Genomic DNA, 27,851 nt, shown 5'->3' on the forward strand with positions numbered 1-27,851 from the left:
GCAAAATTTGGGAAATGAAATAATACAACAATAAATTATATGCTTGTAAGAGAGATTTATTAGTGGAAGTAAAGAAATTCAAATTCCAAAGCTGCTATTATCCATTTCCTTTGGTAGACATGATATAATTCACAGATGCCATCATAGTAGCACCAATTTTATGTGTCAAGAACATAGAATAAGATTTTGATTTGTTTGAAGTAGTATATATATTGATGACTTGAAGGGAAATGTTTCAGAGACCCATATCTGAAGATAAAAAATTATTTGGTGTTAGTAACTCAAAATTTAAACTAAAAGCTGCATTAATTTCATTTGATTGTACTCCAAATTCTCCTCTCCCCCATACTCACACTACTACCATGAGATATAGTCTCCTTGCAGGAAGCATGGAAATACATGTCTAGATGTGAGCAGTGGATTCTGAGAAGGTACATATGCCCTCCTGGTTTTGGTAATTAAGAATTGGTGTGCCCCTCTACTCTGTCTTACTTTGATGTCTGGGCTTTGGAGGCCATGTGTTCTAGAGGTGGCATTTGAAAGTCATGTATCACACCTGAGGAAGAAATAATCTTCTATTATGTAACACACTAATATTTTCTAGAGTTGTTACCAAACCATGATGAGTCTATTACAAATAATACAGTGATTTGATTTATATCTAAATAATGTTATATTAAATCCACACACATCACACACATATAAACCAACACTAATAATCATGATATCCCTTTTAGTTTCTTTAGTATCAGAGCATTTTTATGAAATAGAACTTTATTTATTTATTTGTTTGTTGCAAATATAATATCTTCTTTTTTTTTAAGATTTTATTTATTTATCTGACAGACAGAGATCAGAGGTAGGCAGAGAGGCAGGCAGAGAGAGAGGGGGAAGCAGGCTCCCTGCCGAGCAGAGAGCCCACTGTGGGGCTCGATCCCAGGACCCCGAGATCACGACCTGAGCTGAAGGCAGAGGCCTTAACCCACTGAGCCACCCAGGCGCCCCCCCATGTTATTCTTTTATTTTTTATTTTTTTTATAAACATATAATGTATTATTAGCCCCAGGGGTACAGGTCTGTGAATCACCAGGTTTATACACTTCACAGCACTCACCATATCACATACCCTCCCCAATGTCCATAACCCCATCACCCTCTCCCTCTCCCCTCCCCCCAGTCACCCTCAGTTTGTTTTGTGACAGTAAGAGTCTCTTATGGTTTGTCTCCCTCCCGATCCCATCTCCATGTTATTCTTTATGCTCCATAAGTCAGTGAAACCATATGATAATTGACTTTCTATGCTTGACTTATTTCAGTCAGCATAATCTCCTCCAGTCCCATCCATGTTGATGTAAAATTTGGGTATTCATCCTTTCTGATGGCTGAGTAATATTCCATTGTATATATGGACCATATCTTTATCCATTCGAGGGTTGAAGGGCATCTCAGCTCTTTCCACAATTTGGCTATTGTGGACATTGCTGCTATGAACATCGGGGGACAGATGGCCCTTCTTTTCACTGTGTCTGTATCTTTGGGCTAAATACCCAGTAGTGCAATTGCAGGGTCATAGGGAAGCTCTATTTTTAATTTCTTAAGGAATCTCCACACTGTTTTCCAAAGTGGCTGTACCAACTTGCATTCCCACCAACAGTGTAAGAGGGTTCCCCTTTCTCCACATCCTCTCCAACACTTGTTGTTTCCTGTCCTGATAATTTTGGCCATTCTAACAGGTGTAAGGTGGTATCTCAATGAGGTTTTGATTTTAATTTCCCTGATGGCTAATGATGGTGAACATTTTTTCATGCATCCGTTAGCCATTTGTATGTCTTCTTTGGAGAAGTGTCTGTTCATGTCTTCTGCCCATTTTTTTATGTGATTATCTGTTTTTTGGGTGTTGAGTTTGAGGAGCACTTTATAGATCTGGGATATCAGCCCTTTGTTTGTAGTGATTTCTTTATTTTAGAGAAAGAGAGAATGTGTGCATGTGTGAGTAGGGGAGGGGCAGAGGAAGAAGGAGAGAGAGATCCTTAAGTAGACTTGCTGAGCATGGAGTCTGATGTGATAGGGGCAGGGAGCTCGATTTCATGCCCCTGAGATCATGACCTTAGCAGAAATCAAAAGTTGGATGCTTAACCAACTGAGCCACCCAGGCGCCCCTTTTATGGCTTTGTTTGTGTAGCAAAGGGATTATTGCAGGGAAAAATTGCTTCCTTAAGAAAAACTTGAACAGTATTATTTATACTAATAACTTGATTACTAAGTATTACTTCATCTTCATATGCTGCTCATAACTTTGTGGGTCAATACCAGTATCATTATCATTTTATAGATAAGGAAAACAGGCACACAAAAAGTCAGTATTTTGCTTGGACTTTCCTCTTATGAAGTGTTGTTCCTGGATATGGACCAACTTGGCCAGACTGGCATTGTAGCATCTGTATTTCGTATCTACAAATTCTATTTCTATCACAAGTATTTGAGTTTATTTTATTTGTCAAAATCACCTCAGAGGAGATCCATTACATTCACAGATGAATGTCAAGTTACCTTGTATTCTCTAATTGCCTGAAAAACAGAAATTCATCATCATCCAGAGGATAAAGGAAATTTCTTTCTGGAAGCCAGTGTTCAAAATGATCATCATTAAAGTCAATATCACTTAAATATTGAAGGTAAAAAACACAAAGGAAAAATAAAATATTTCTGTTAGTGATGAGACCAACATTCTGACTCAAGGCTTATTTTGGTTTTGTGACAGAGTTTTGAATATATTCTTTCAATGCTTATCAGAAGTGTTGCTACCAGTTCTTTCTGACATGAAGACGTGCTCACATTCCTATGTAAGTTTTGCTATCATACTCAGATGCCTTTACATATTCTGTTGGGCAAGTGGTAGGCGGAATAAAAACTCCCACTCTGTACTTTTCCAGAAGTTGGCAGATGATAAAGACAGTAGATAAAGAAGAAATCCCTATGGGGAGAGAAATCTGCACCCCAGAAAATTTTTAGACTCTTCTGATACCTCTTCAGAATGTTCCATAGCTCCAGGTTATATTGTATCATAATGGTATGGTTACAAAAATATCCCTGGAATAGAAATTTCTTTATAAAATGAGGACATTCACTAATAATCCCTGTAATAAAGAGGAAGAGTGTCCATATGCTTGCTTTGCAATGTCTGTATCATTTTATGTCTCTTAAAGTGTTTTTGCAATAACTTCACAGTTTCATTTTAGGTTAAATAATCATTTTTATAAGCAAAAATTTTTCCTGGTCCAGATTTGAATAAAGATGATGTGCCAAAGATGTCCCATCACAGAGCAACACAGCAGTACTGAAGTTCAGCACTTTATAATTAATATACTTCCAAACAAGATGTAACATTGCTCCATTATGCAGTTATAAAACTAGGTAGGTTGATATTTCAATCTAGGATAAAACCATTAAATCACACAGGTAGTATTATTTTCTCTGTCTGGAATATCCTCAACAGCTCTAGATACCATACCACTAATAATATATATGGTCATGTCATTTTTCTGCTTATCAAATTGTGTTATGTTGTTTATTTATATTTCTCTAAAACTAGGCAACGAATTCCTAGAGGTGATGCCTTGTTAGTCTCTGTATATCATAAATTTGAGAGATAATGGCTGTTCAAACACCATTTGATTAATAATTGATAAAGTAGGATGTTTGACTCTCTTATGCCTGGGCCCTTATTATCCGAAATCAAACTTGAAGCATAAGTTTTTGTTCTTGTTTCCAACTCTTTTATTTCCATGAATACAAGTGTTAAACATAAAGTGACCTGGCCTATGGGGGATGCTCAATAGATCTTAAATAAAAATCTGTCATATCTTTACCTCCAGTGTTCAATTCTCACATTAATTTGTGTTCTGCATTTTTTTTTTTCTATCTTGCATTTCTGATTGGGTGTTCTTCTATCACTTCAGCATCTCAAAATTGATATAACTAAGTTGTCTTCTTTGATTATTTTCCCCATCTTAAAAAAAAAAAGAACTATTCATAACAAACAAAAATTGATCATCTTCTCCTTTATGATTTGCCTCTTCTCTTTCCACTTCCATTTGGTAAAATGATCCAGAATCCCTGGATTCCTCTTTTATTCTTTTCCACTTGGTCTTTCTTGTCTAATTTTTTTCTATGTTCTTCTAAGAAAATCCCTATTTTCTTCTAAGTTTCTTTCTTCCTTAGCATTTCTTTTTTTATTTGTACTGTCACTAACCAAGACTGACTGACTTTCTTTCTTTCTTTCTTCTCTCTTTTTTTCTTTCTTTCTTTCTTCCTTTCTTTCTTTTATTTGAGAGAGAGGGGGAAAGAGAGGGAGAGAGTGAAAGAGTGCACACAAGTAGGGCCAGGGGCAGAGGGAGAAGCAGACATCCCACTGAGAGGGGAGCGCAACATGGGGCTCTATCCCAGGACCCTGGTATCATAACGTGAGCCAAAGGCAGGTGCTTAACTGAATGAGCCACCCAGGCACCCCTAACCAAGGCTTTCTAACTGGTGTTCTCAGTTTCAGTTTTTTTCTCTTTCCAAAATAGGACACAGAGTGTCTTTATATTGTCACTGTAAAAATAATACTTTCATCTTTCCTGCTCAAACAGTTCCAGTTGTTGCCCATTGCTTAGAGGCTCTGTTCAGCCCCTCGTTATGTGCAATGTATAATCAGTTTTCTCAGGCTGCTGACACTTGGGTAATCTCTAGAGTGTCTTTTGAAATGCCTGTAATCCTTTTCAGTTTTATCAACATTTGGCCATGAATTGTCTATTTTTTTAACTTTCAAACACTACAGGTTTATTTTTGAATAAGTGACCCTCGGTAGAACTTGGAAGATTTCGCTTTTTGCACAAAAAGAGATGAAACTGTTGTAGAAATTAATAAGATAAAATTTGCTTATCTTCTTTTTCCAGGATATAAAGATCAGTGTGTCCTAACCCTGGATGAACTTTAGAATCATCTGGGGAAACGTCAGAAATACCACTACCCACACTCAAGGGACTCATTCAAGAGTAGAGTCAAAATCCGTGGTGATATGGGTAATATTCAATAGCTGTCAAAATACCCATTTTTGATGGTAGGGAGAAAACCATGCTGCCATATTGGCTGCTGTATACTGTTGAATGCGAGTTACCTACTCATATTAAATATTTGTTCAGTTACCACACATTTTTAAAGTAACCACTGTGGGGTTAAGTTAGTTAAACATCTGACTCAGTTTCAGCTCAGGTCATGACCTCAGGGTCGTGAGAGAGAGCCCTCTGTTGGGCTCCCTGCTCAGTAGAGAGTCTGCTTAGGATTCTCTCTCCCTATCTCTTCACCCCACACCCCCGCTCATGCTCTTTCTCTCTGTCTCTCAAATAAATAAATCAATCTCAAAAGAAAATAACTAAAGTAACCACTGTGTGCCAAGTTCTGTTTCTGGATGATTTAGAGGTTAGGTGACAATGATAATAGCATAAGTGTACCTAGTGCTTTGTGTATATTGTGACTTTCCATATGTTTTGCAATTTTTGAATAGGTTGAGATTTTGGAGTCTTAAAGTCTGTTTTAGAGAGGTTAAGTTACATGTGTACTGCCCTGAAGCTAACAGTTGTTAAAGCCACACACAGACTTAGGATACAATCTATCTCTAGAACTTAGCCTTTGAACTAGTGCTAAGGATGGGAGCTACTTCTGATGCTGAAGGAGTGAAAATAGATAAATGCTTTAACAGATCACTCATAATCCTTGGGAATGGTTACTGGAATGGAGTCATCTTTGTTTCCCAGTGATCTAGCGCCATGCCTGGAGTGAGGTAGGTACTCAGTCAATGTTTGTTGAGCTCAAGAGAACCAGTGAAGATATTAATGGCCAGCAGTGGGACAATGTGTTTTCTCCAGAAGGCTAGCTGTTCTTTACCAGGAAATTTCTAGAGAAATGTTGTAGTGTAAATCCTGACAGATTTCCTCTTTTTCTGTAATCCAAGTGCCTGGTTTAAACTTTAATTGTCAAAGCATCTGCTACAAAAAGGAACCCAATTCAAGATGACTATCTCAAATAAACACATTTGCAGTCAAAGGACTAGATAAAGAGCTAGGCCCCAGTTGTCACTCTTTCCTTCCCAGTCCTTTGTTTCAGAGTTTTTGGTTGATTTTGACAACTGACCACTTTGACTGCTTGTTTTTTCTCTTTCTGCACTTTAAAGCCTCAATCTTACATTTTATTTTAGTTTAGAAAATTTTTCGGTTGTGCATTTTGCCATAGAATAAAAGGTACAACATAGGGAATATAGTCAATGGTATTGTAATAGTGTTGTATGGTGACCAGTAGTAGCTACACTGTGGTGAACATGGCATAACCTATAGAGATGTTGAATCACTATGTTGTTCAACTGAAGGTGATATAACATTATGTGTCAACTATACTGAAATGATTTTTTAAAATTTTGCTTTTAGATGGCTGTTCTTTTTGTTTTGTTTTTCAATAAACTTTTGACAGGAATTATGATATCATGAAGAGAATAGGAAGTGTTGGTGTCTACTTTTTTTTTTGACAAATATCTTATTGTGTTAATAATCCATCCAGTTACCACTAATTTAGTCCATCTATTGAGTCACAGGTTGAGTCTTCTCCCAACATTACCTTTGTCTGTACATGAATAATGCCAGGGATGAGGGACTTACTTCCTGCAAGCCAGGCAATTTCATATTAAGATTGTCCTATTTGTTGAACTCTTCCCCCATCTTGAGTAACATGTTCTGGCTGATCTGTTACATAACATATATAATGCATCTTTTCGTGAAGATGTAGAAATCTTCCAGTTATTTAAAGCCAGCTTTCTTGTTCCCTTAGAAATACTTTTCTTTTTCAGGTTAAGTCTCCACTTCCTGCATCCACTTTTCACATGGTGTAATTTCTAATCCCTTCAAGTCTCAGGTTGTTTTCCCTCTTTTAGAGCTCAGTAAGTTTTAACCTCACAGTCATTTCACACCTTCATACTTCATTTCCCAATGGAAATGTCTCCCAGCAAGTGTATTTGCAAACAAAACAAGGATTAATTTCCTTGTTTATGCAGATGCAAGAAGAGATTTGGAATTGTCATTAACCATAGAACAAAGATTAATTGTTGAATTATGTGGCTTTCTTCTCTCTTCCCCTCTTTTTGTGGGGTAGGTGTATGCATGCATTTGTGTGTGTGCTTTAAAGAAACTAAGTAAAATTAAACAGGATCTGTCCAAGTATCATTAGTTAAAGGATCCTGCCTTACCTGGCTTGAGGAGTAGGAAAATGACTGTAATATTGGATAAGTGCATTGAGTTTAGGAATTTTCTTAACAGTATCAAAGGAATTTTTAACTATGGGTTTTATAGAGAAAAAATAAGTAATTGGTGCTGGCATTTAATACAGCCATTTGTTATTCCTGATCCCTTATAGGTTTTAAACAATTTGAGAAATCGCCAGAGCAGTTAGTAAGGATTTAAAATTCAAGAAGGGCACCTGGTTGGTTCAGTCGTTTGGCCATTGGACTCTTGATATCAGCTCAGGTCTTCATTTCAGAGTCATGAGTTCAAGCCCAGCATGGAACATACTTAATAAACAAACAAACAAACAAACAAATAAATAAAAATCCAAGAAGAACTTTAAAAAACAAACAAAAAAAAACCCAATGAAGGCTAGATTGGGAGACCCTTTTATCCAGTCACCTGCTTTATTTTTGAAGTAACACAGGGGACAGCAGACATGTCTTTTATCAGGCAAGCCAGCAACTCTTAGGAAGCAATTGGAAAATATCTTACTAATGTCTGTCAGTTGTTGTTGCCTGTATATAAAGGAGAAAGGAAATGAATTTAGGGAAGAACTGGCTGGTTTACAAGCAGACATAAAGTGAATCGAGGGAATACAGAATGTTGGGACTTTGTAGGGTTGGAAAGCTGACTTCTTACACACCCCAAATAGTAAGTAAAAGATTTAAAAGTTTTTGAGCAACAAAGGCCAAATAAATATTTTAAAGTGACTCAGGGAAAAAGATTAATAGTTTCATATTCTCACATATTTTCCTTGAAGATTTTATTGAAGTCATCGACAAATTATAAGAGAGGAAAGTACAAGGTGACAGAAAATTATTTTAGAAAAGGACATTTGATATAGTCACTGGCACGTGTAACTGACTGGAGGCAAGTAGATCAGATTCCTACAAGATTTTTTGTTGAACTAGATTATCAGGGAAATCTTGAGCTCAGACTTAAAAAAAAATCCTTTGACTATTTGAAACCTAAAAGAACAAATTTGTGAGCCACCCATCTTCCACAGCAGAAGGCTGGCTTTAAAAGCCACCAAGGATGGAAAAGTCACTGTAAGTATGAGTGAAGAGAATAATGGATCCAATATTTATTTCCAGAGAGAAAGAAAAATTGGGGAACTTCCCTCATTTCAAATCTTTACAGTCTCCATTTTACTATTTTTAAAATTTTACTATTTTTATATTAAATCTTACTGTTGTTATGGACAGTGACTATTTCCAAATGGGAGTGTTTGTTTTGTTTGTCCCCTTTTCAGCTTTATCATTGCACAATGGGTATGTCTATTGGGCAGATAACTAATCTTTTCAGCTCAATTTTCAGGAGCAAGAGGAATCACATCACAGTTTGGTGGAGAGTTGTAATTCTGAATTTTGTCTTACTGGCAAGGAAGTGACGGTGTTGTATGCTTGGGAGGAAGAGTAAAATGGATGCTTTTTACCTAGCAAAGTGAGCTGTGCAGATATAGGTTCTATGTTCACCAATCTAGTTTTTCTTAATTACCCTTATTATTACATTGAGAACATATGACTACCTATTAAATAATGAAGATAAGCAGAAGTGATGATTCCTTTTTCAGTCCCAGCCATAAAACTTTTCTTGAAATCTTTCACTTTCTTTCTTTCCCCTATCAGCTTCAATGGAAACAGAATATTTTGAGATAAAGACATACACTGAAACACATTTTTGATTCACTATTTGAAGGAAGAGCCCCTGGTAGAACCATCCAACTTCCAGTGGACTATAGTATAAATGAGGAAGAATTATTACATGAAGCTGTTGAGATTTTGGGGCTGTATGTTACAGGAATCAGCATTTTTTTTTAAACTAATGCTTTTTTAAACTAATGCTTGAGAGAAGACAAAAATCATAGAGGTAATGAGAAGTCCTGTTATTAAGGGTAGCAAACAGGAATTATTCTGATACTAGAAGTCATGCACCTGTTCAGAGTTAGGGAAATGACACAATCTGAATTAACATTGGAAGAGATAATGGATGGACAAGTTTACAGAGGCAGCAGTTAGGAAATTGTTGCAGTAATCCAAGGAAGAAGTGATGGTGGCTTTGCCCAGATGGTAGCAGTGGAAATGGTGAGAATTTGTTAGATTGTGCATATATTCCAGAGGTAGAGCTAACAGTACATACTGAGAGCTTAGATGTAGTTTATGAGTTGTAGTTAAGAGTTGGGTAAATGATGGCTCCAAGAATTGTGTGACAGTTTCCTGAGATTGGAAAGATAGCAGAAGAGACCGTTTGCCTTGTCTTCAGAACATGAAAGGTGATATCATACCAGGTAAAGGGCTGGTATCCTGTACAGAATTTATCAAACTCAACACCCTAAAAAACAAATAATCCAATCAAGAAATGGGCAGAAGATAGGAACGGACATTTCTTCAAAGAAGACATACAAATGGGCAACAGATACATGACAAAATGCTCCATATCACTTGTCATCAAGGAAATTCAAATCAAAACCACAATGAGATATCACCTCACACCAGTCAGAAGAGCTCAAATTAACAAGTCAGGAAATAACAAGTGTTGGTGAGGATGTAGAGGAAGGGGAACCCTCTTACACTGTTGGTGGAAATGCAAGCTGATACAGCTATCCTGGAAAATAGTATGGAGGCTCCTCAAGAAATGAGAAATAGAGCTCCCCTATGAAGCAGCAATTGCAGTAGTAGCTATTTACCCTAAAGATACAAATGTAGTGATCTGAAGGGGCACATGCACCCGAATGTTTATAGCTGCAATGTTCACGATAGCCAAACTACGGAAAGAGCCCAAGTGTCCACTGACAGATGAATCAACAAAGAAGATGTGGTGTTTATCTGCAATGGAATATTACTCAGCCATCAGAAAGGATGAAATCTTAACATTTACATGTTAAGATGGAACTGGAAGATATTATGCTGAGTGAAATAAGTCAATCAGAGAAGGATGATTATCATATAGTTTCACTCATATGTGGAATATAAGAAATAGCACAGAAGATTATAGGAGAAAGGAAGGAAAAACAGAATGAGAAGAAATCAGAGAAGACAAACCATGAGAGACTTAACTGTGGGAAAGAAACTGAGGGTTACTGGAGGGGAGTTGGATGGGGGGATGGGGTAACTGGGTAACAGACATTGAGGAGGGCACATGATGTGATGAGCACTGGGTGTTATATGCAACTGATGAATTACTAAACTCTAGATCTGAAACTAGTGATGTTCTATATGTTAGCTAGTTGAATTTAAATTAAAGAAAAAAAAGTGAGCAGTTCAGAGGCTTCTCCTAGAAGGCTCTGGAATAGGTCAAACTGAATATTTCTCAAGCCTACTAGTTAAGGTTGACTCAGTGATGGTCAGTGACAAAAATTGCACTGAAATTAATACAAATTCCTTCCATCTTTAAACTCTCAAAAAATTAAATTTGTTTCTCCTTGCAAAGTTTTCTTTAAAGAAAAAAAAAGAGACTTCCTCCTTTTCTTATTCAGGTGAGTCTGAACATTTCATTAGCCCTGCTGGATGGAATTGGGTCTTATACTCAGCAACTGCAATCTGGGCCATAAATTCTCATTCTTACAGGTTTCCAAGAGAACTCCCAGAAATGAGTATAGTGTTGATCTTTGTCATATTGCTTTTGCTTGTCAAAACTTAGTATGTGGGAGGATAAAGAAATAATGAGAAAATAGAGAAGATTAATGTTACCACTTCCATAAGATACTAGCTGGTTGTGCCAGTTATTTTTATTTATAACTCTGAATGTAAGTACTGTCATCAGGAGTTTCTCAGATTGTTGTCATTTGTGGCACCATTTATTTCACTGGGGAAATTTTACTCCCACCATAGGGTTTTCTTTTCTTTTCTTTTCTTTTCTTTTCTTTTCTTTTCTTTTCTTTTCTTTTTTTAGATTTATTTGAATACCAGTATAGTTAACATTCCATGTTACATTAGTTCCAGATGTACAATATAGTGATTCAGCAATTGTATACATTTTTATTACTTCAGTGCACATCATGAGAAATGTGCTGTTAAACCTCCTCACCTGTTCCACCCATCCCCACTCACCTCTCCTCTGGTAGCCATCAGTTTGTTCCATATAGTTAAGAGTCTGTTTCTCGGTTTGTCACTTTTCTCTGTTCATTTGTTTCTTAAATTCTGTATATGAGTGGAATCATATGGTATTTGTCTTTCTCTGACTTTTTTTTTTTTTTTTTACTTTTAGACAGTGGCATTGAAATTTCAAAATTTTTGCAAATTTTTGCATATTGGGACATTGCTCTCATTTAACTTTTATCCAAGCTTTCCTTTGTCCTTAGTGTTCCTCCTTTGTTCTTCAAGATCTTCATTACATGTCTGTTGCTAATTACATGTTTGTTTCCTACTGTTTAAAATGAGAATAATAATAGTATTACTGTGTTACTAAATGCACAATCTTACAATGAGTCAAAATTATAAAGATGTCAAAGTTTGTGCCTTTTTGGGCCCTAAAATTTCAAAACCTTTTTCTCAGCTTCTGAATTTTCCAGGCCAACTGTAACCCATGTCCCCACACTAGCAGCAGCTACTTCACTCTGCCCCACTTTTCCACCACACTTTCCGTCAGTGACCCTCTGCCCTTGGTTTCTCCTTCTACTACTTGTAAGCAGTCCCAGGGGAGCCTTAAAAGTATTAACCTACTTCTTCTTCAGGTTCTCTTCCTTCCTCCCTCATGTCGAGTCTCTTCTAGGAACTCAGCCCTATACATTCATTTTCTTTCCCTCGGTTTTCAGGTTCAAACAGACTTAATTGGCTTACAGGGATTCATGTGCTTGAAGATATGAAGCTGTGTGCTTGCCAAAGCATTCCCTCATTGCTCAGATACCATCAATCTTCCCATGTCTGAGTAGGGTGATTTAACTAAGGAGTTACTCCTTCATCAAGGCAACACCTAACTTCCGTCTAAATTCTATCCTGTTGCTGTGTTGGAATGTGATAGGATGTGAACTGTCTCCCCAAGAGATCTTTATTTTAATCTCTGGAAACTGTGACTGTTACCTAATTTGGCAAAAATATCTCTTTGAGATATATGATTAAATTGTGACTTAAATTTTAAAATGGAGAGATACTGGATTATTTGAGGTGTCCTAAATGTAGTCACATGTATTCTTATAGAGGGAGGCAGAGGAAGATTTCAACACATGCAGGAGGAAAAGAATGAAAAGCTCAGAGCAGACAGAGATTTAATGATGGATTTGTTGAAGATTAGAATGATCCAGAGACAAGTTAAAGAAAGTTAGCAGCCACAGAAAGGAGCTAGAAGAGCCAAAGCTCTCCAAAAGCCTACACAGGGACCATGGCCCTTCCAATACATTAATTTCAACCCAGTAAAATTGATTTTTGACCTCCAGAACTGTGAGAGAATGCATTTTTGTTGGCTTAATTTACCCAACTTTATGTTAATTTATTGGAGTAGGCAGATGAAGTGAATATAGCCTTCATGTTCAATTTCATGTCACCTTGTGTGTCTTCTAATTTTTATAAAATACTAACTCCATGTTCTTTGGTGTGATTTCTCATTCTGTTTCTGACACTTTTCTAAATGTGTAACCTTTGGTAAATCATTTATCTTCTCTGTTACTCATCTGCCTAATGTTTAAAATGAGGATGATAATATCATCTACTTAATGTTTATTATATGGGCTTAAGTTAACATTTGTTAGGAGCTTAGAAGATTGCTTAGTACTGGCAAGTGTTATGTAAATTGATATTAAATAAATATTTAATTAAAAAAAAAAGGTTATTTGTTTATTTGAAAGAGAGAGAGCACAAGCAGGGAGAACAGCAGAGGCAGAGGGAGAAAGGCTCTCTGCTAGTCAGGGAGTCACGTACGGGGCTCGATCTCAGGACCCTGGGATCATTACCTGAGCCAAAGGCAGATGCTTAACCAATTGAACCACCCAGGAGCCCCTAAATAAATATTTTAAAAAAGAGATGAAACATCTTGAGGGAAGGAGAATGGGGAGGGCTGTGGGATGATGGTTGTCTCCCCTTTACCTTCTGTCACAATTTGGAAACAAACCATTAAAAAATTCTATTTGTGCTGGGTTTTTTTTTTTTTTTGAATAGTGTTTATTCAAAAGAAAGACACATATTGCCATCATATGTTTAAATCTCTGACAATTAGTTACATATTTAGGAAATAGCCTTTTTAAAATTTTGAATGGAAAAAGTAAAACATTAATATCATTTCTGTGTAAATGAAGTCTGATGAAAAAAACCACAAGCTGATCAATATAGGAGAATAGTGTTTTTAATATAACAGAATGAAAGTCTTTGGAAAAGACTTTCCAAAAGTTTTTGTAGATTTCATTGATGTGTTCAACAGCATCTGGAAAAAGGAAAATAACATAATTAGTTTTATATAATAGAATAAAATTACATTTATAGCAAAATATTGTTTTGTGATTTTAATGTTAAAGGATTATTTTAAAAGTTTACCTACAAATCTATACTATGATTAAGATGCACGTTTAAGAGATTCGTTTTCTTCTATCTTCTTGTATATACGATGCATGTAGTCTTGTAACAATTTATTTTAAAATGCATTGTTATTCAATATTATGCCTTATTTGCGTGCATGTATACATTATATAGGATTCCTTTGTGTGAGGGCCTTCGGTCCAGATCAACACAATCTTCTGATACTGAATGATGTAAAATAAAATTCCTTCTCTACCTTAAGAGACTTTTCTGGAAAAGTGGCACATTTCTTCTGTTACTTATTATGAATTAAGTACTTAATATAGTAAGAAACTAAACATAAATGCTTACTGAAAATATGAAATTATTAAATTTATGTAATATCTTCAACTAATTTACCAACCAATACCTTTTGATCTAATATAATAGTAAAATAAGTAAAAAACCAAAGAATATGGCAACATTAAAATTTAAAGCTTTTTAATTGCCTTGACATTAACTGTTATTAAGAGACATCACCAATGATATTAACTGCCCTCACATTTGATTTTCAATTCTACCTCAACAGAAATTCTGATTTGGCTTGTGAAATAAAGTAAAATAAGCCCTTGCCATTTTTCCTGTCCAATTTTATAACAGTAAAATTGGAACCACTTTGGGAAAGGATGAAGGAGTGAGGAATGAGTAACCAAATATTTTGTTCAGATGAGCTCAGGTGGAATGAGCACAAATGAGCTTTTTGACCAATGCCTTTCTTCTCAGGCTAATGTATAACAGAGGATGGAAGACACATTTGTGGGGGCAAGAGTTAGGGACTGGGAGATTTTTGTTCATGTTTTCTGAGGCAGTGGCTCTTGGTGTGGGGTAAGGGAAGCTGAATAGTTATAATAGAGAAAGATCTGTGCCAGCTTTAGCAATGGTTCCTCTCATCCACAATTCAATCCCTATACCTCCTATGGAAGTTTCTTCCTTTCATCAACCACTATTATTTTAGAATATTCATCATAATCATTTTGGATCAGTTTAAGGAAAAACTACTCAGTTCCTGAGTTCCTTACACAGGACATAAGTTTATAATTGCAGAAGCTCGAGGACACAAGACCAATGCTTCTCCACACCCCCCTTTCTTGTTTTCATGTAGTAAAAATATATTCCATGGTGGTTTCACATGATGAGATTTAGTCTATTTAATGTGTGATTTTTAAATCTCAGTATCATGTATGACTTACAGAAATAAAGGATTGGTACTCTCTTTTCTAGAAAATGTCATTTCTTTACCTAAAAACAAAAAGGTCTTTCGTGCATGATAAAATGTACTTCATTTCATAATAGTGGGCCTATCTTTCTTGAATAATCTTTATTCTCTTGGAAGTTGTATCCTGGTGACCTCTTTGTAACTCATATTTAGAATACTCTAGATCGCCACCATATTTAGCTTTTGAAAATGGAGAACTGGTCAAATCATTCTTCTCAAGGAAGATCCTTGATAAATTCCTTTGGCTAAGGAAAAAGTCCAAGTATTTAGCAGCGTTTTCAAGCTCCCCTCCCCTTTTTTCTTAATCAAGTCCCCTTTTTTTATCCATACTTTCCAACATTTTCCCTCTGCCCCCATGTGAGCCACAGCATAGGCTGTAGATGGAAAGTGCTTTGAATCAGAGGAACCTGCTGAATGAAAGTGTTAATGTGTGGGGTCTTGTAGAATAAGGCCTGCGCTTTAGACTTCTCTGGAGCAGTTTCAGACAACCCTTTAACTTGATCCCTATCTTTATCAGGAACAAAGGGACTGGAAGAAAATCGGTACCTCCATGGAGGAAACGATTGCCAGAGCATTCCATTAGTGGCGGCCTACTGCAAAATTTTCACTGGTGGATTTAAGCTCCCATTTCTTTTCAGTCTGTGCCCTGAATTCAGAGTTTCTTCCATGTAGTTGGGAATCCCACTTTCCCTTTTATAAAATAGTCCATTGCTTGGACTACATCTACTAAAACTTAAGGAATAGTTGCTTCTTGAAGATTTTTTAAAGAATGATCATTAAAAAAAAAACAAAACACTATACTTCAGGTCAAGATGAGTAACAGAAAGTGGTTTTACTCTTTTACTTGGAAGAGATTTTTAAAAATATACCAAACATGGGAGAAGCGGCAGGTTCTTGAGATCTGAGTGTTAAGCAGTGAAGGACAGTGATCCCTAAGAGAAAGGAAGAAAATAAAATGAACCCTATGATTGTCCTAGCTTACTGCCTGGAGAATTTCCAGGCCTTCGTGAAGGGAAATGGAGCTAGGAGTCCAGGAAGACAAGGTAGCTGAAATTCACAGAGCAGAGCATCAGAGAGGTAAGAGAGGGACAAAGATAAAGATACAAAGATCTAAAGAGGTTACCCTCATATTTTCAACTGAGTATGGATTATTTATATGATGATATCACCTGAAGCCTGGTTTAAAGAACCACTGAAAGACAAAATGGAACAATATCTGGTACTCATAGAGGACAGGGAAAACTTTTTGATCTCGTAAGAGTGAAAAATCTCAAAATTCACAGGGCATAAACTTGACTACTCAGAATGGTTTGATCTCCGTAATGGGAAAAAGGAGCCTTAGATAAAAATGTTTCTTTGTTACGGCTTGAAAGTCTTAACAAGATTGTAACCTAATTAATGCCATTGTAAAATAAAGCCCATGAACAAGTGTATATGGGAAAAACAATGTTTTCCCCTAATATCGGAAACAAGGCAGTGATGTCTATTTTATCACTTCTATTTAATGCTGACCTGGAGGTTTTAACCAGTACAGTATGCATTAACAAATAGATAAATAAATGGAAATAAATCAGTAGCATCGAATTTGGAAATTAAAATGTTTACTAATAGATGAATGGGTCATATATATATATATATATATATATATATATATATATAGTGAATGATACAGTCTTATCATGAAATGCTACTTTGAAAAAAAAAGACAAGACAACTACTATATACTTAACTACATGGACAAATTTCAAAATAATTATGCTGAGTGAAAGAAGGCAGACATGGAGAAGTATTTACAGTATTATTTTGTTTACATGCAATTCTAGAAAATGTGAGCCAATCTGTAAGGACAGAAAATGGATTAGGGATAGGAGAAAGAGGAGAGTGGGATTCCCCCCCGCATTGGTATATAGATATGTTAAAACTTACCATGGCAAACCTTTTCAGTACCTATAGTTTGCTGTATGCCAATTGAATCTTCATAAAGCTGTTCAAAATGTTTAAGTGATACTTGTTTCCTTATGGGGAGATTCAGTTTCTTTTCTCTCCTACAAATTCCGTGCATTATGGGAAAAAAGTTTAGGCAACCCACCTAATCCAGGGAAGTAGAAGGCTGGTGTTCTGAAGCCACAGGCTCGGCGTCATCAGGCTCTAAGGGCCCAGGCTCAAGGGCAATAAGCTTTGGGTCGGGAGGTGTAGTAGGTACAGCTACAAGAGGTGTGGCTATGTAAGGTTCAGCCGGTTTAGGCATGGGAGCACTGTCTGGGAAAAAAGGTCCTCCAAGTGTACTTGAGGGAAGGGCAAAGAGGGAAGATTTCTGAGGAGGAGTAGGAGGAGAGGAGGAGGACAGCCAAGTAGTTACAGGAAAACTAGGACTGTGGTAGGGGAGAGCTCCGGGAGAACTGAGAATCCAGGGATATGAGGGTCCCCCTGAATCAGGGTCAGGATTCCCACGGTAATTGGGGATTTCATTCCCTGAAGGATGAAAAGGAGGAGCAAAATTATTGTCTGATGAGGGATAAGGAATATTCAGAGATGGGTTAAGAGGGTAATGATTGCCACTGTAATCCTAAAGGAGAAGCAAAGAAGTCAGTTAAAGTTGATTGTTTATACCTACGTTATCTATATATTACCCAAGTTATGACCATGATGCTATACAGGGAGTGAAGATTTTTTTGATGAGAATTCCAATTTAGTCTCTTTCTTAAGGCTAATATATTTCCATAATTTTTGTGATAGAAACTAATAATTTCTTGAATATCGAATAAATCTCAATTTTGGGAGAAATATTTTGTGTTAAGGCAAATCAGAGTCTTATAAACTGAACAATATACCAGCTTAGTCTAGGAGAAAATAGAAGGAAAGTGTGTGCCCAGTACAGACTTGGTATTTCCAGGCTTCCTTCTCTGTACCCTCTGCCGAACCCACTGCTTTTAGTGCCTGCAGACATCTTAAGGGCCCCACTAAAGCATTCATTTAGATATACCTCTTTCATGCACCCTTTTAATCTCCTCTCCCATCCTATAACATCCTAGTCCGCTCATCAAGGTCAAGCATCTCTAACTGTTATTAGGAAGGAAACCAGACTGGATGTGGAGGAGTGAGCGCTGGCTTTAAAAAAAAAAAAATTGAGATATAATTGAGTATAGTTCATACCATTTTGTATATTTGAATGTTCTTAAGACAGTAGATCTTAAAAGTTGACATCACAAGAAAAAAAATTGTAACTGTGTGGTGAAGGATGTTAGCTGGACTTAATGTGGCAAGCATTTTACCGTATCTATCCCTGGCTTTTCACATTTAATTTTCCCTGTGCTGTTTGTGTGTGTGTGTTTTTTTTTTTTTAAAGATTTTATTTATTTATTTGACAGAGAGAGATCACAAGTAGGTAGAGAGGCAGGCAGAGAGAGAGAGGGAGAAGCAGGCTCCCCGCTGAACAGAGAGCCCAATGTGGGGCTCGATCCCAGGACCCTGAGACCGTGACCAGAGCTGAAGGCAGAGGCTTAACCCACTGAGCCACCCAGGCACCCCCTGTTTGTGTTTTAAATGAGAGATCATAAATGTTGCTCATGCATTCACTATTAAATTTCAAATGGTTTCTTTCTGTAGAAGGACCTCTACAAACTTCAATTGCCCCAGATTTGTCTGTTACATGTATGTGAGGCTGGCGGGGAGGTCCAAGGTCACAAAATTATGTAGGAATTTACAGAAAATTAAGACATTTCTTGGTCTCACATCCACAAAATTTTATTTCCTATCATAAATTTTTCATGCAGTTTTGGTATATATTAGTTTATGTATCAAGATCCTAGATTCTTTGATTCAGTGCATAGCTCACTTATAATTTAAAGAATCTTAAATGTGTGTAACATAAATATTTTTAAAATATTATAGGCTATGTTTAATATTTCTTATGTATTTATGTTAATGCTGGCCATTGACATTTTCTTTACATATATTATAAGCTAATTTGTCAATGGCAGATACCATTTATGAACATATATCCATTTTTCATATTTGTTAGAAAATATTGTCTCCTTTATCAACAGTACTTTTCTGTGATATGTAACTTTACATTCCAGTTTAAAGCATTTAATCTCAAGTGCAGGCAGTGAAACTGGATAAGATGCCACTATGAATAGGAAAATTACAGGATATATAAACACACATATGCTTATATTTATACATGCATTTTTAATGACCCATCATAACCACGCAAAGAATGCATTTCTAAATTACTTACTTAGCTTTTCAAGGAAAAAAAAGTAATACTGAATTATTTAACATTATTAGATAGAAAATACTATTTTTTGAAAATGCTATTTAAAAAAGAAAATAATACAGACTACATTTTAGTATCTTAAAATATAAATAAATAAGAACATATTTTACCTTTTCACCAGATGAGAGAATTTTCTAAAACAACAAAGAAAATAATGTTTGTGTTAAATTTCATGCCACTGAAAAATACCATTCTTTAGATCTCTACCTATATTCAGAGTGACTATAACTGACAAAACTGTCCAAGCAACTTGGAATTTTCTTCCTTAAGTGATAGTTGTTTTCCTTGTTTTCCATGACCACGTGGACTCTTCTGCTTTCTAAATACATTCTTACAAAATAGATATGCTATGGCCAATATTAATATTCTATTAGTACCAGTGTTTCTACACTATCATTAAATTTCTCATTCATGTTTATTTGTAAACTTTCACATACAGTGCTTAATTGGCTTATGTATACCAGATGTTTACATTAGAGCATCATTCGTGTTTATTACCCCATGACTAAACAAGGCTTTACAAAATAAATTCTCAATAAATGCAGATTGTTCCTCAGTGGATTTGGGATATTTTAAGCCTTTTCCTGGTGGATTTATTTTTAAAAAGTATAAGATGAGTGCCTACTATGTGCTGTCTGTCCCATGTGCTATATATTGGGATCCTAAGTATTGGAAAGAACAAACAAGATTTCTTTATTAAGACCTAGTTACTGTGTCTCCCAGTCAGTCCAGCTTCCTCATTAAAATTTAACATTGTATAAAACCAAAGCAATGAATAAACAAAAAGTAGAATCAAATCTTTAAATGCAGAGGACAAACTGATCATTGCCAGAGGGAAGAGGGTAGGAGGAGGGCAAAATAGGTGAAGGGGATTGGGAGATACAGACTTCTACTTATAGAATGAGTAAATCATGGGAATAAAAGACACAACGTAGAGCATATAATCAAAGATATCATAATAGCACTTCATAGTGACAGATTATAGATATAACTGTAGTGAGCATAGCATAACATATAGAGAAGGTGAATCACTATGTTGTACACCTGAAACTAATATAACATTGTGTGCCAATTATACTCAAATAAAAAAGGAAGAAAAAAGAATTTAATATTATATATAACATTTCTTTTCAATTTAGTTTGGTTTCCTGAATTGCTGAGTTAAAAATGTTTCCTTTTGCATCATATTTTCATCCTTCATTATGATGCATGTTGCACAAGTGATAAAGGTTTCAGAATGTTCACAGAGACAAATGTCAGTGACTTGTATTGTGACCATAGATCCCTAGTTTCTCATAAATAATATATTAACTCTTATAAGAAATTCAAAACAATAAAAAGAGTATCTCAGACTGTTTTCATTTTAATAGTTATTTTCAAAACCTTTCTACATTTGTATTCCATAAACATTTTTCTTCAAATAAGAATAGATTAATAGCACTAATATTTTAAAAGCAAGAGTAGTCCCAAAGCTACAGTGTAAAGGAATCAAAGACTTTAAAATACACTTTAAGGTAAAAAGAAATACATTCATATGTAATGAAAAGAGTCTTACCTCATCAGGGAAGTGGAAACGCTTCTAAAACAAAGGAAAAATTAATTCACTATGGTTATTTATTTGAAAACATCTGTACCCAGATTTCCATATTACTGAAGAATTTGTACAGTTTTATTAGTATAGTTTATTTCTTTTTTTTTTTTTAAGATTTTATTCATTTGTTTGAAAGAGAGAGAGAGAGAGCGCCCATGCGCACAAGCTGGAGGGGGGAGGGTATGGGGTGGGGTAAGGAGCAGAGGGAGAAGGAGAAGCAGACTCCCCGGTGAGCAGGGAGCTGACTCTTGGGGCTCCACCTGAGATCAACCATATTTTTGACCTCATTAGTTGTCTTAGAAAGTTTTACTGTTGCTGAAGGATTTGGGTTTGTAATCTGAAATCTGAAAGATCATCTGGCTGTTATTCATATATTTGGTTTTGCTGCTGTCTTTCACTCTCAAGTTTTGTTTGCATTCTGTGTGTGTGTATGTGTGTGCATGTACACGTATAAGTGCCACTTGTTTACACTTGCACAAGGATCATATATATATTCACTTGTTCTCCAATGAAGCTTCAATGTATTTTATGAATTCACCACAGATTATGCACAAGAATAAAAAATAGTATAGAAACTCATCATTTACTATTTTAAGAATTAGAGTTTACTTCAGGTAATTTTAGGAGATATAAAAAAGTACCTTGAAATTTTCCCAGGATCATAACAATAATTGCAATAGTATTAATATTAATATTATTATGATAATATATAATACAAAGTAATAATATATAATACAAATACAAAAATATATATTATATATTATATATTATATAATATAAGTATATATAATATTATAATAATATTAATAATACAAAGTAGCATTGAGTCCTAGATACTCTGTAAACACTTTGGATAAATATTTAATGCTCAAAACCATTCTGTGAGGTAAATGTCATAATTTTCTCCTTTTATAAAAGAGGCTATTTAGCACACTCATTGGCTAGAATTAAGAATTTTCCATCAGCTATCTCTTACATTGGAGTCGCATCTGCTTATGCTGCATTGAAAATCATTATGTCCGTTGAACCACGTATTCCTGTGACTCTACCTAAACACTTCTATCAAAGGAACATCACTGCCAGAGGAAGCCCAACCCAGCTTTCTATAATTTGAAGATATAAACTCTGTAAAAACAATCTACATGGCATTCTGGCTGCCTCTAACTTTGTCCTCCTCTAGCCCACTACATTTTTGAACTAACCTCTTTTCCTTGCTGGTTAGCCATTTAGATAACACTTTATTATTTTGTTTTTTAAAATATCTTTTGAAAAGTTTGGCACAACAAACCTCATGCCCATTAACATATCTCTCTGCTTTGTTGTTATCAGTGCTATACTAACTTATGTCAATAACATGAATTCCTATCTATGATTGTTCGATGGTTATACTATTGCTATAACTTAAAGTCTATTTCCTCACTCACCTTTGCAAAAGCAACATAAAAGATGCAGGCCCACAGTAGAAGCTTCATTTTGAGTGAGCTTATGAAGGCTAATTTTATAAAGTGGTTGTTTCAGAAAAGATACAATATATATCTTAGTTATTTCTCTTCTCCTAGAGAGAGACAAAAGAATGCATGGTTTTGTTAGTCTGATTAGAAGCACCCTCAATAGTAAATTTGGCCCTATGCTATTAACTACTGTTGTTACCTAATAGGAATGATGCTAAAACAAAATTACCCTTTTCTGAAATGTCCTTCAACGATCAGTTGGCTTCTAACTAAACTTTAAGAGGGAGTGAACTCATTTAGTTATCTAGGGATACATTTTTGCAATTAATTTGTCATGGAGTGCTTACTATGAAATAAAATTGCTTAAAAGTAGCCATTCTGTGGGTGCTGTATTAGGATTTTCTTTTTGAAGAATAATTAGGAGATTAGTATCAACAACTTGGAAAAATTTCCAGTCCTAATGTTGCTGCCACTGTATGCTGTGGCATAAACCTTTAGGTTCTTAATCATCCATATTTTCCCTCTCTCTCTGAAAAGTGGTGGGGCAGCCCTATATTCAGGTGTGTGTCTTGATTAGGCTAAATTTTCTTCAAAAAAAGTAAAGCCAATCTCTAGTTGATTGTCTTCTCCCTTCCCCCCAAACATAAATTATCTCCACTTTTAACTAAAAATATATATATATACATGACACTTTTATAACATTAATATCTCAAAATGTGAAAAATATAAATGCCAAGAAGTGTTTTATTAATAATGATATCAGGTTCATAATATATTGTCAAATGAATATTCAGATGTTAAATATAGCTAAAGTATTTAGTGGATCACTTCTAATTAGAAGATGTCTGATTTTTAAAATAATTTCCATAATTCATTTTATCCTCTATAGTATATATTTTTTTGTGAAGTGAGAATGTATTACTTATATGCTAAATATATTCCAATAACATGAAACTTTGCAAGTTTTTGATGAGATCATGAATGCTTTAGTGTCTTATTCATAACAAGACCTAGGATGCAAAATTCTATTCATGGGAGTAGCACAGGAAATTATATACTCCATCCATTTCTCAAAACATATATATTTTTTAAATTTTATATCATCTATTTACCTGTTTAACATGGTTTGACCACATATTGGATGGTCTTTGCTATAATGTTCTTTGGTATTATATGTCTGTTTCTTTGTTGAGAGACTACAAAAGCAAGAAACCAATAGGTTTTACCATTGTTTTTAAGTTGTAAAGATATATGGGACAATGAACTGTGCCTCATTCTCTTTTCCTATAAACAGCACTGGAGAAATTCCTGACAGGTCCCAATACCTAGGGTTTTCTGGAGCTATGGATATACTTTCATGTCCTAGATGCGTTGATATTACTTATCTCTTGTTTTTGCACTTGTTTTTGTTTCTTGCCTCCCAGGAATTTCAGAGTCAAATTTTTTAGCCATATTTAGAACTCTACAGGGCATTATGGCACCTTATTTGGGAATCTTACTGCATCTCCGACTTTATATCATTTCCTCTAGCCTTGCTTTTCCCTTATCAAAACATCTATATTATTTAAAAAAAAATTCCGTTTTACTTATTTTGCAAGCTGTCTTAAATCCTTTTAGAATGAGTCATATCATGAACAAAAGAGGAAAAAATTAAGCAATCAAACAAATCTCCTAAAATCGTCTATAGTGCTAAAATTTCTCTTTGGTATATTTTAACATTTTAGTAGAAAGAAAATAAAAATGTTAATTGGTTAAACAAAAGTATGAATTTATACCTAAAGAAGATAATATCTTATTCTTCAGTATAGATCAGTTATTTTTAAATTAGCCTGTACTTCACTGTACAGCACATGTGACCTAAAGATTAACAATATAAAGTTAACTGATGTATTTATTGATCTCTCTAAAATCATTCCTGTTAGCCTTATCTGGGTTTCTGAAATAGGAGGATTTAATTGGATGGAGCCAGATTTTCAAATACATATTATGTTGTCTGTTAATTGTCTACTATATGGCACTTGAATAATTTAGAAGACCTCTCCCCTTATCCTACTATTATTTTGGGAACCTATCAATTTGATTATATGTAATGGCCCCAAAACATAGATAAATATAGATAAAAGAAACTATGTGAGAAAATGCACATTCACCTTTTATTTAGTGTGCTTTGAGCAGAAATTCTATGTAACTAGTTCAAATAATACCAGCTTAAATTATTATATGATAGATAATTCAAGAAGCACAATTTTACTTAATTTGACTTTTGTCTTACTGTGACTATTAATTTAATGAAGCTCTTATGCATTAGCAATTCTATTAAAGATGAATAAGTATTTCTTCTTCACGAAGAATATAAAAAGATAAAGAGTTCCTATTGGAATAATTAACAGCCAACAAAGGATAACTCAATTATAATTTTAGAGTTCCAAAAAAATCATTTGAGAATGGAAAAATCCCAGATTTAGCAATATTTAAAAATCTTTTCTCCCTTGTCTCACTGTCTCAGTTTATCTATTCACATATCACTTGTGATTTAGTACTTTAGAATGCTCCAGAAGGAAAAAAGCATTGATATCTCATTCGAATAATGATTTTCCCTTCTCCTTTTCCTCAGTTTTTTATTTTTCCCCTTCAAATAGCTTTGATGGAGAGGGGATGACTTGCCCCACTCCTCAGTTCTTCAGAAGAACATGAGAGTACCTGAGTAGAAACTTTTACAGTTTATGTGAACTCCTGAGTTCATTCTGAACCTAGTTATTAAAAAAAAAAAAATTCCCATTATGAGTCTTCTCTTGTGTAGTCTTGAAGTGATCATTCAGACTTGTGGTGGATTAGATTTAAACAACACCCTGTGTTACTAACTTCGCAAACCAGGAGAGGATGTAAATACACATTTATAGGCAATCTATGAAAGTCTGTCTAACTGCGACTTAGGGGAGTGTCTTTTACAAATGGAAACATTTTTATATCAGGGTTGTGGGGAGGACACCTTGTTTCCAGCATGGAAACTAATGGCTGTAGATCTGGTCTTGCTCTGGACACTATGCCTCACTCCCTTTCCTCTAGGGGTATTTATAGGAAGTCTTTAATTTAATGTTACCTCCTTTGTTTTGAAATAAATCAGCATGATATCTAAAAAAAAAATAAAAACCTATCAATTTGACTCATTTGGCTATAAATATAAATTGATTTGGCTCATCAGTAGACTCAGTGTAGCCTGGGAAAGAACCAGAGAATTTGAAGATCTATTTCCTTCCTCCCTCCCTCCGTCCCTCCCTTCCTTCCCTCCTTCATTCTCTCCTTCCTTCCCTCCTTCCCTCCTTCTTTCCTCCCATTCTTCTTTTCTTCTTCTCTTGATCATTCACTTAGTCACTTAGTACTATTTTAGAGCCTAGAGAATATGAGAAAAGCAACCAGTGGGTAAAAGGTAATTGAGGACAACATTAAAGTAAGGTCTTTGGAATTTAAAACTCCAAAGGTAGTACTTCTTTTGTGAATGAAGAAGTTAAAAAGGTGTAAATTTAATTACCCCCTTACTTCAGATTGTTATACTAAAAAAACTGGGTATTATTAAGTTCGTTACTTTTTTGATTCAACTGTATAGGAAACCTGTGGAATGTATTTGACAGTTGGAAAGAATGGACCTGAAAAATGAGCATAACAGTAGCTTTCTTTTGTTATGTACAATATAATACTCCACAGACAGTAGGTGATTTTAGCATAGTGATGGATAAGAACACATCCTGTGCTTTTGAAGTAATGGAAATAGGGTGCCTTTTCCTTTGTTACTGCAGCTACACTCCTGGAATTGTCAAGGTTTTTAACTTACAAGAGAAATACTCAATAAAGATGTACTACAAAGTATTGCTTCCATAAGTATGCAAGCAATAGCCATATTTTTGTAATGTTTTCCTACTTTAATATTTTTAAAATCTTTTCTAATTATCAATGAAATTAATTTGAATCTGGAGAGATTGACTCTGACAAAGCCTTGAAAATTACTTACTGATCTCAAAAAGTAGCCGTGATAGCTGCTATGCTCCAGTTTAATTTACTATAATAAAATATTAAGTCTGGAATATATGGAATAACCTGTGAATTCATGAATACTGGATAATATTTTGACTACTAGGGATAATGTTTTGACTACTAGCAATGCGTACACATTGCTCCTCATATTGTTCACATTTTCATTTGGGAAGTCAACAAATATGGAAATATTCAGAACTCAGTTTGGCTCACCCATCTTATTTGAGGGACAGCAGTTACAGAGTTGAATCCAGAGAATTAGGAGCTGATTTTAATTGGCTAATTGTATGTGGCAATTAAAATGATTAAAGTGGATAAGATCATATAGGAAAAATATGTATAGTTAAAAAGAAGTGGCTGAGGTCAGAGTCCTAGAAAATATCAATGTTTGTGTAAAGAAGAGATGTCCATGTGAAATACCTAGAAGAAATAGCTAAAGAAAGAATTATAAAAATTACCAAAAAGGAAATATTAATAGGTCCAAGTAGAATCGTGCACCTGGGGGCAACTTATTCATTTTCTAATACAGTTTCCTCACCTGTAAGGTATAGTATTAATCATTATTATTAATGTAATAATTATAAGGTTAATTTAGGCAAGTATATAAATTACCCTGCACATAACTGCTTAGTTTCATGTATTATAATCATCATTATTACTTTTACCACAATCTATTAAAAAGGAGAGATTACAGAGAAAATTTTTAAAAGCATCAAAAGAGCTATTAGCTTTGACAAAAAGTTTATTTGAAACTTGAAGGAGACAATTAAGTTATGTTGAGATTTATCAAGTTATTGAAGTATTATAGTAGTGGTGGATAGTGTTTGGGCTTGATAGACTCAAGACTATTTAATCTACAAAATAGAGAGGTTGTGGTTTTTGTAGGATTAACTGAACGTATAAGGAGTGTTGAGGAAGGCAGCTAACTCTAATGCCAACAAGACAGTGTTTGATAAACACACTTTGGTGACAAAAATTCAGAAAATTAACTTACTTTAAGATTCAGCTGCTTGGATGGAGTGGCGGCGGACACTGAGTTCATGGTTGGGGGTTTTCCCGACAGGATTCAGTGCAGAGATGCAGAAGAGTTCTATGTAGTATGAGGATAATATTTGAAATAGTCAAGGATAAAGTCTGGGCTGTGTAAGAAAGGGAGTTCCTGATAGGGAACAGAGAGAATGGAATTCAATCAGAGTGTTAAGGGATGCAGTGTTCTATGAAAACAAAGAAAACTTCTCTCAGCTTCTTCTTGTTCCACCCTTTCAAAGTATATGTCATATGTTACTTCCTTCTGAAAACAAACAAACAAAAAAAACCCTTTAATGTTCAACCTGAATAAAAAAGGAAATGATGCTAAGGGGGATTGAATAGAATGGAAGATAATGGAAGGGCAAAAAGGATTGGAATATTCTATGAAGTGAAAGAAAAAGTCTTCAGTTTTCAAATATTTTCACCAAAGACACACCTCTTACAATGTCACTCTCCTGTGAACA

General features: G+C 35.0%; 1 protein-coding gene across 1 annotated transcript; it reads right to left on the reverse strand.

Annotated features, from left to right (window-relative positions):
• Positions 1 to 13,575: 13,575 nt before the first annotated feature.
• PRR27 (proline rich 27) lies at positions 13,576 to 27,390 on the reverse strand. Its single transcript, XM_032863888.1, has 6 exons — positions 27,353 to 27,390; positions 22,303 to 22,433; positions 20,843 to 20,866; positions 19,398 to 19,421; positions 17,098 to 17,574; positions 13,576 to 13,661 (listed from the first exon to the last, which is right to left on the reverse strand). Exons 2-5 carry the CDS (start codon positions 22,348 to 22,350, stop codon positions 17,098 to 17,100), a joined length of 573 nt encoding a protein of 190 aa, XP_032719779.1. The 5' UTR covers positions 22,351 to 22,433; positions 27,353 to 27,390; the 3' UTR covers positions 13,576 to 13,661.
• Between the last annotated feature and the right edge of the window lie 461 nt (positions 27,391 to 27,851).

Source organism: Lontra canadensis, unplaced genomic scaffold (assembly GCF_010015895.1).
Source record: "Lontra canadensis isolate GAN:19392208 unplaced genomic scaffold, GSC_riverotter_1.0 scaffold1, whole genome shotgun sequence".
NCBI classification, from domain to species: domain Eukaryota; kingdom Metazoa; phylum Chordata; class Mammalia; order Carnivora; family Mustelidae; genus Lontra; species Lontra canadensis.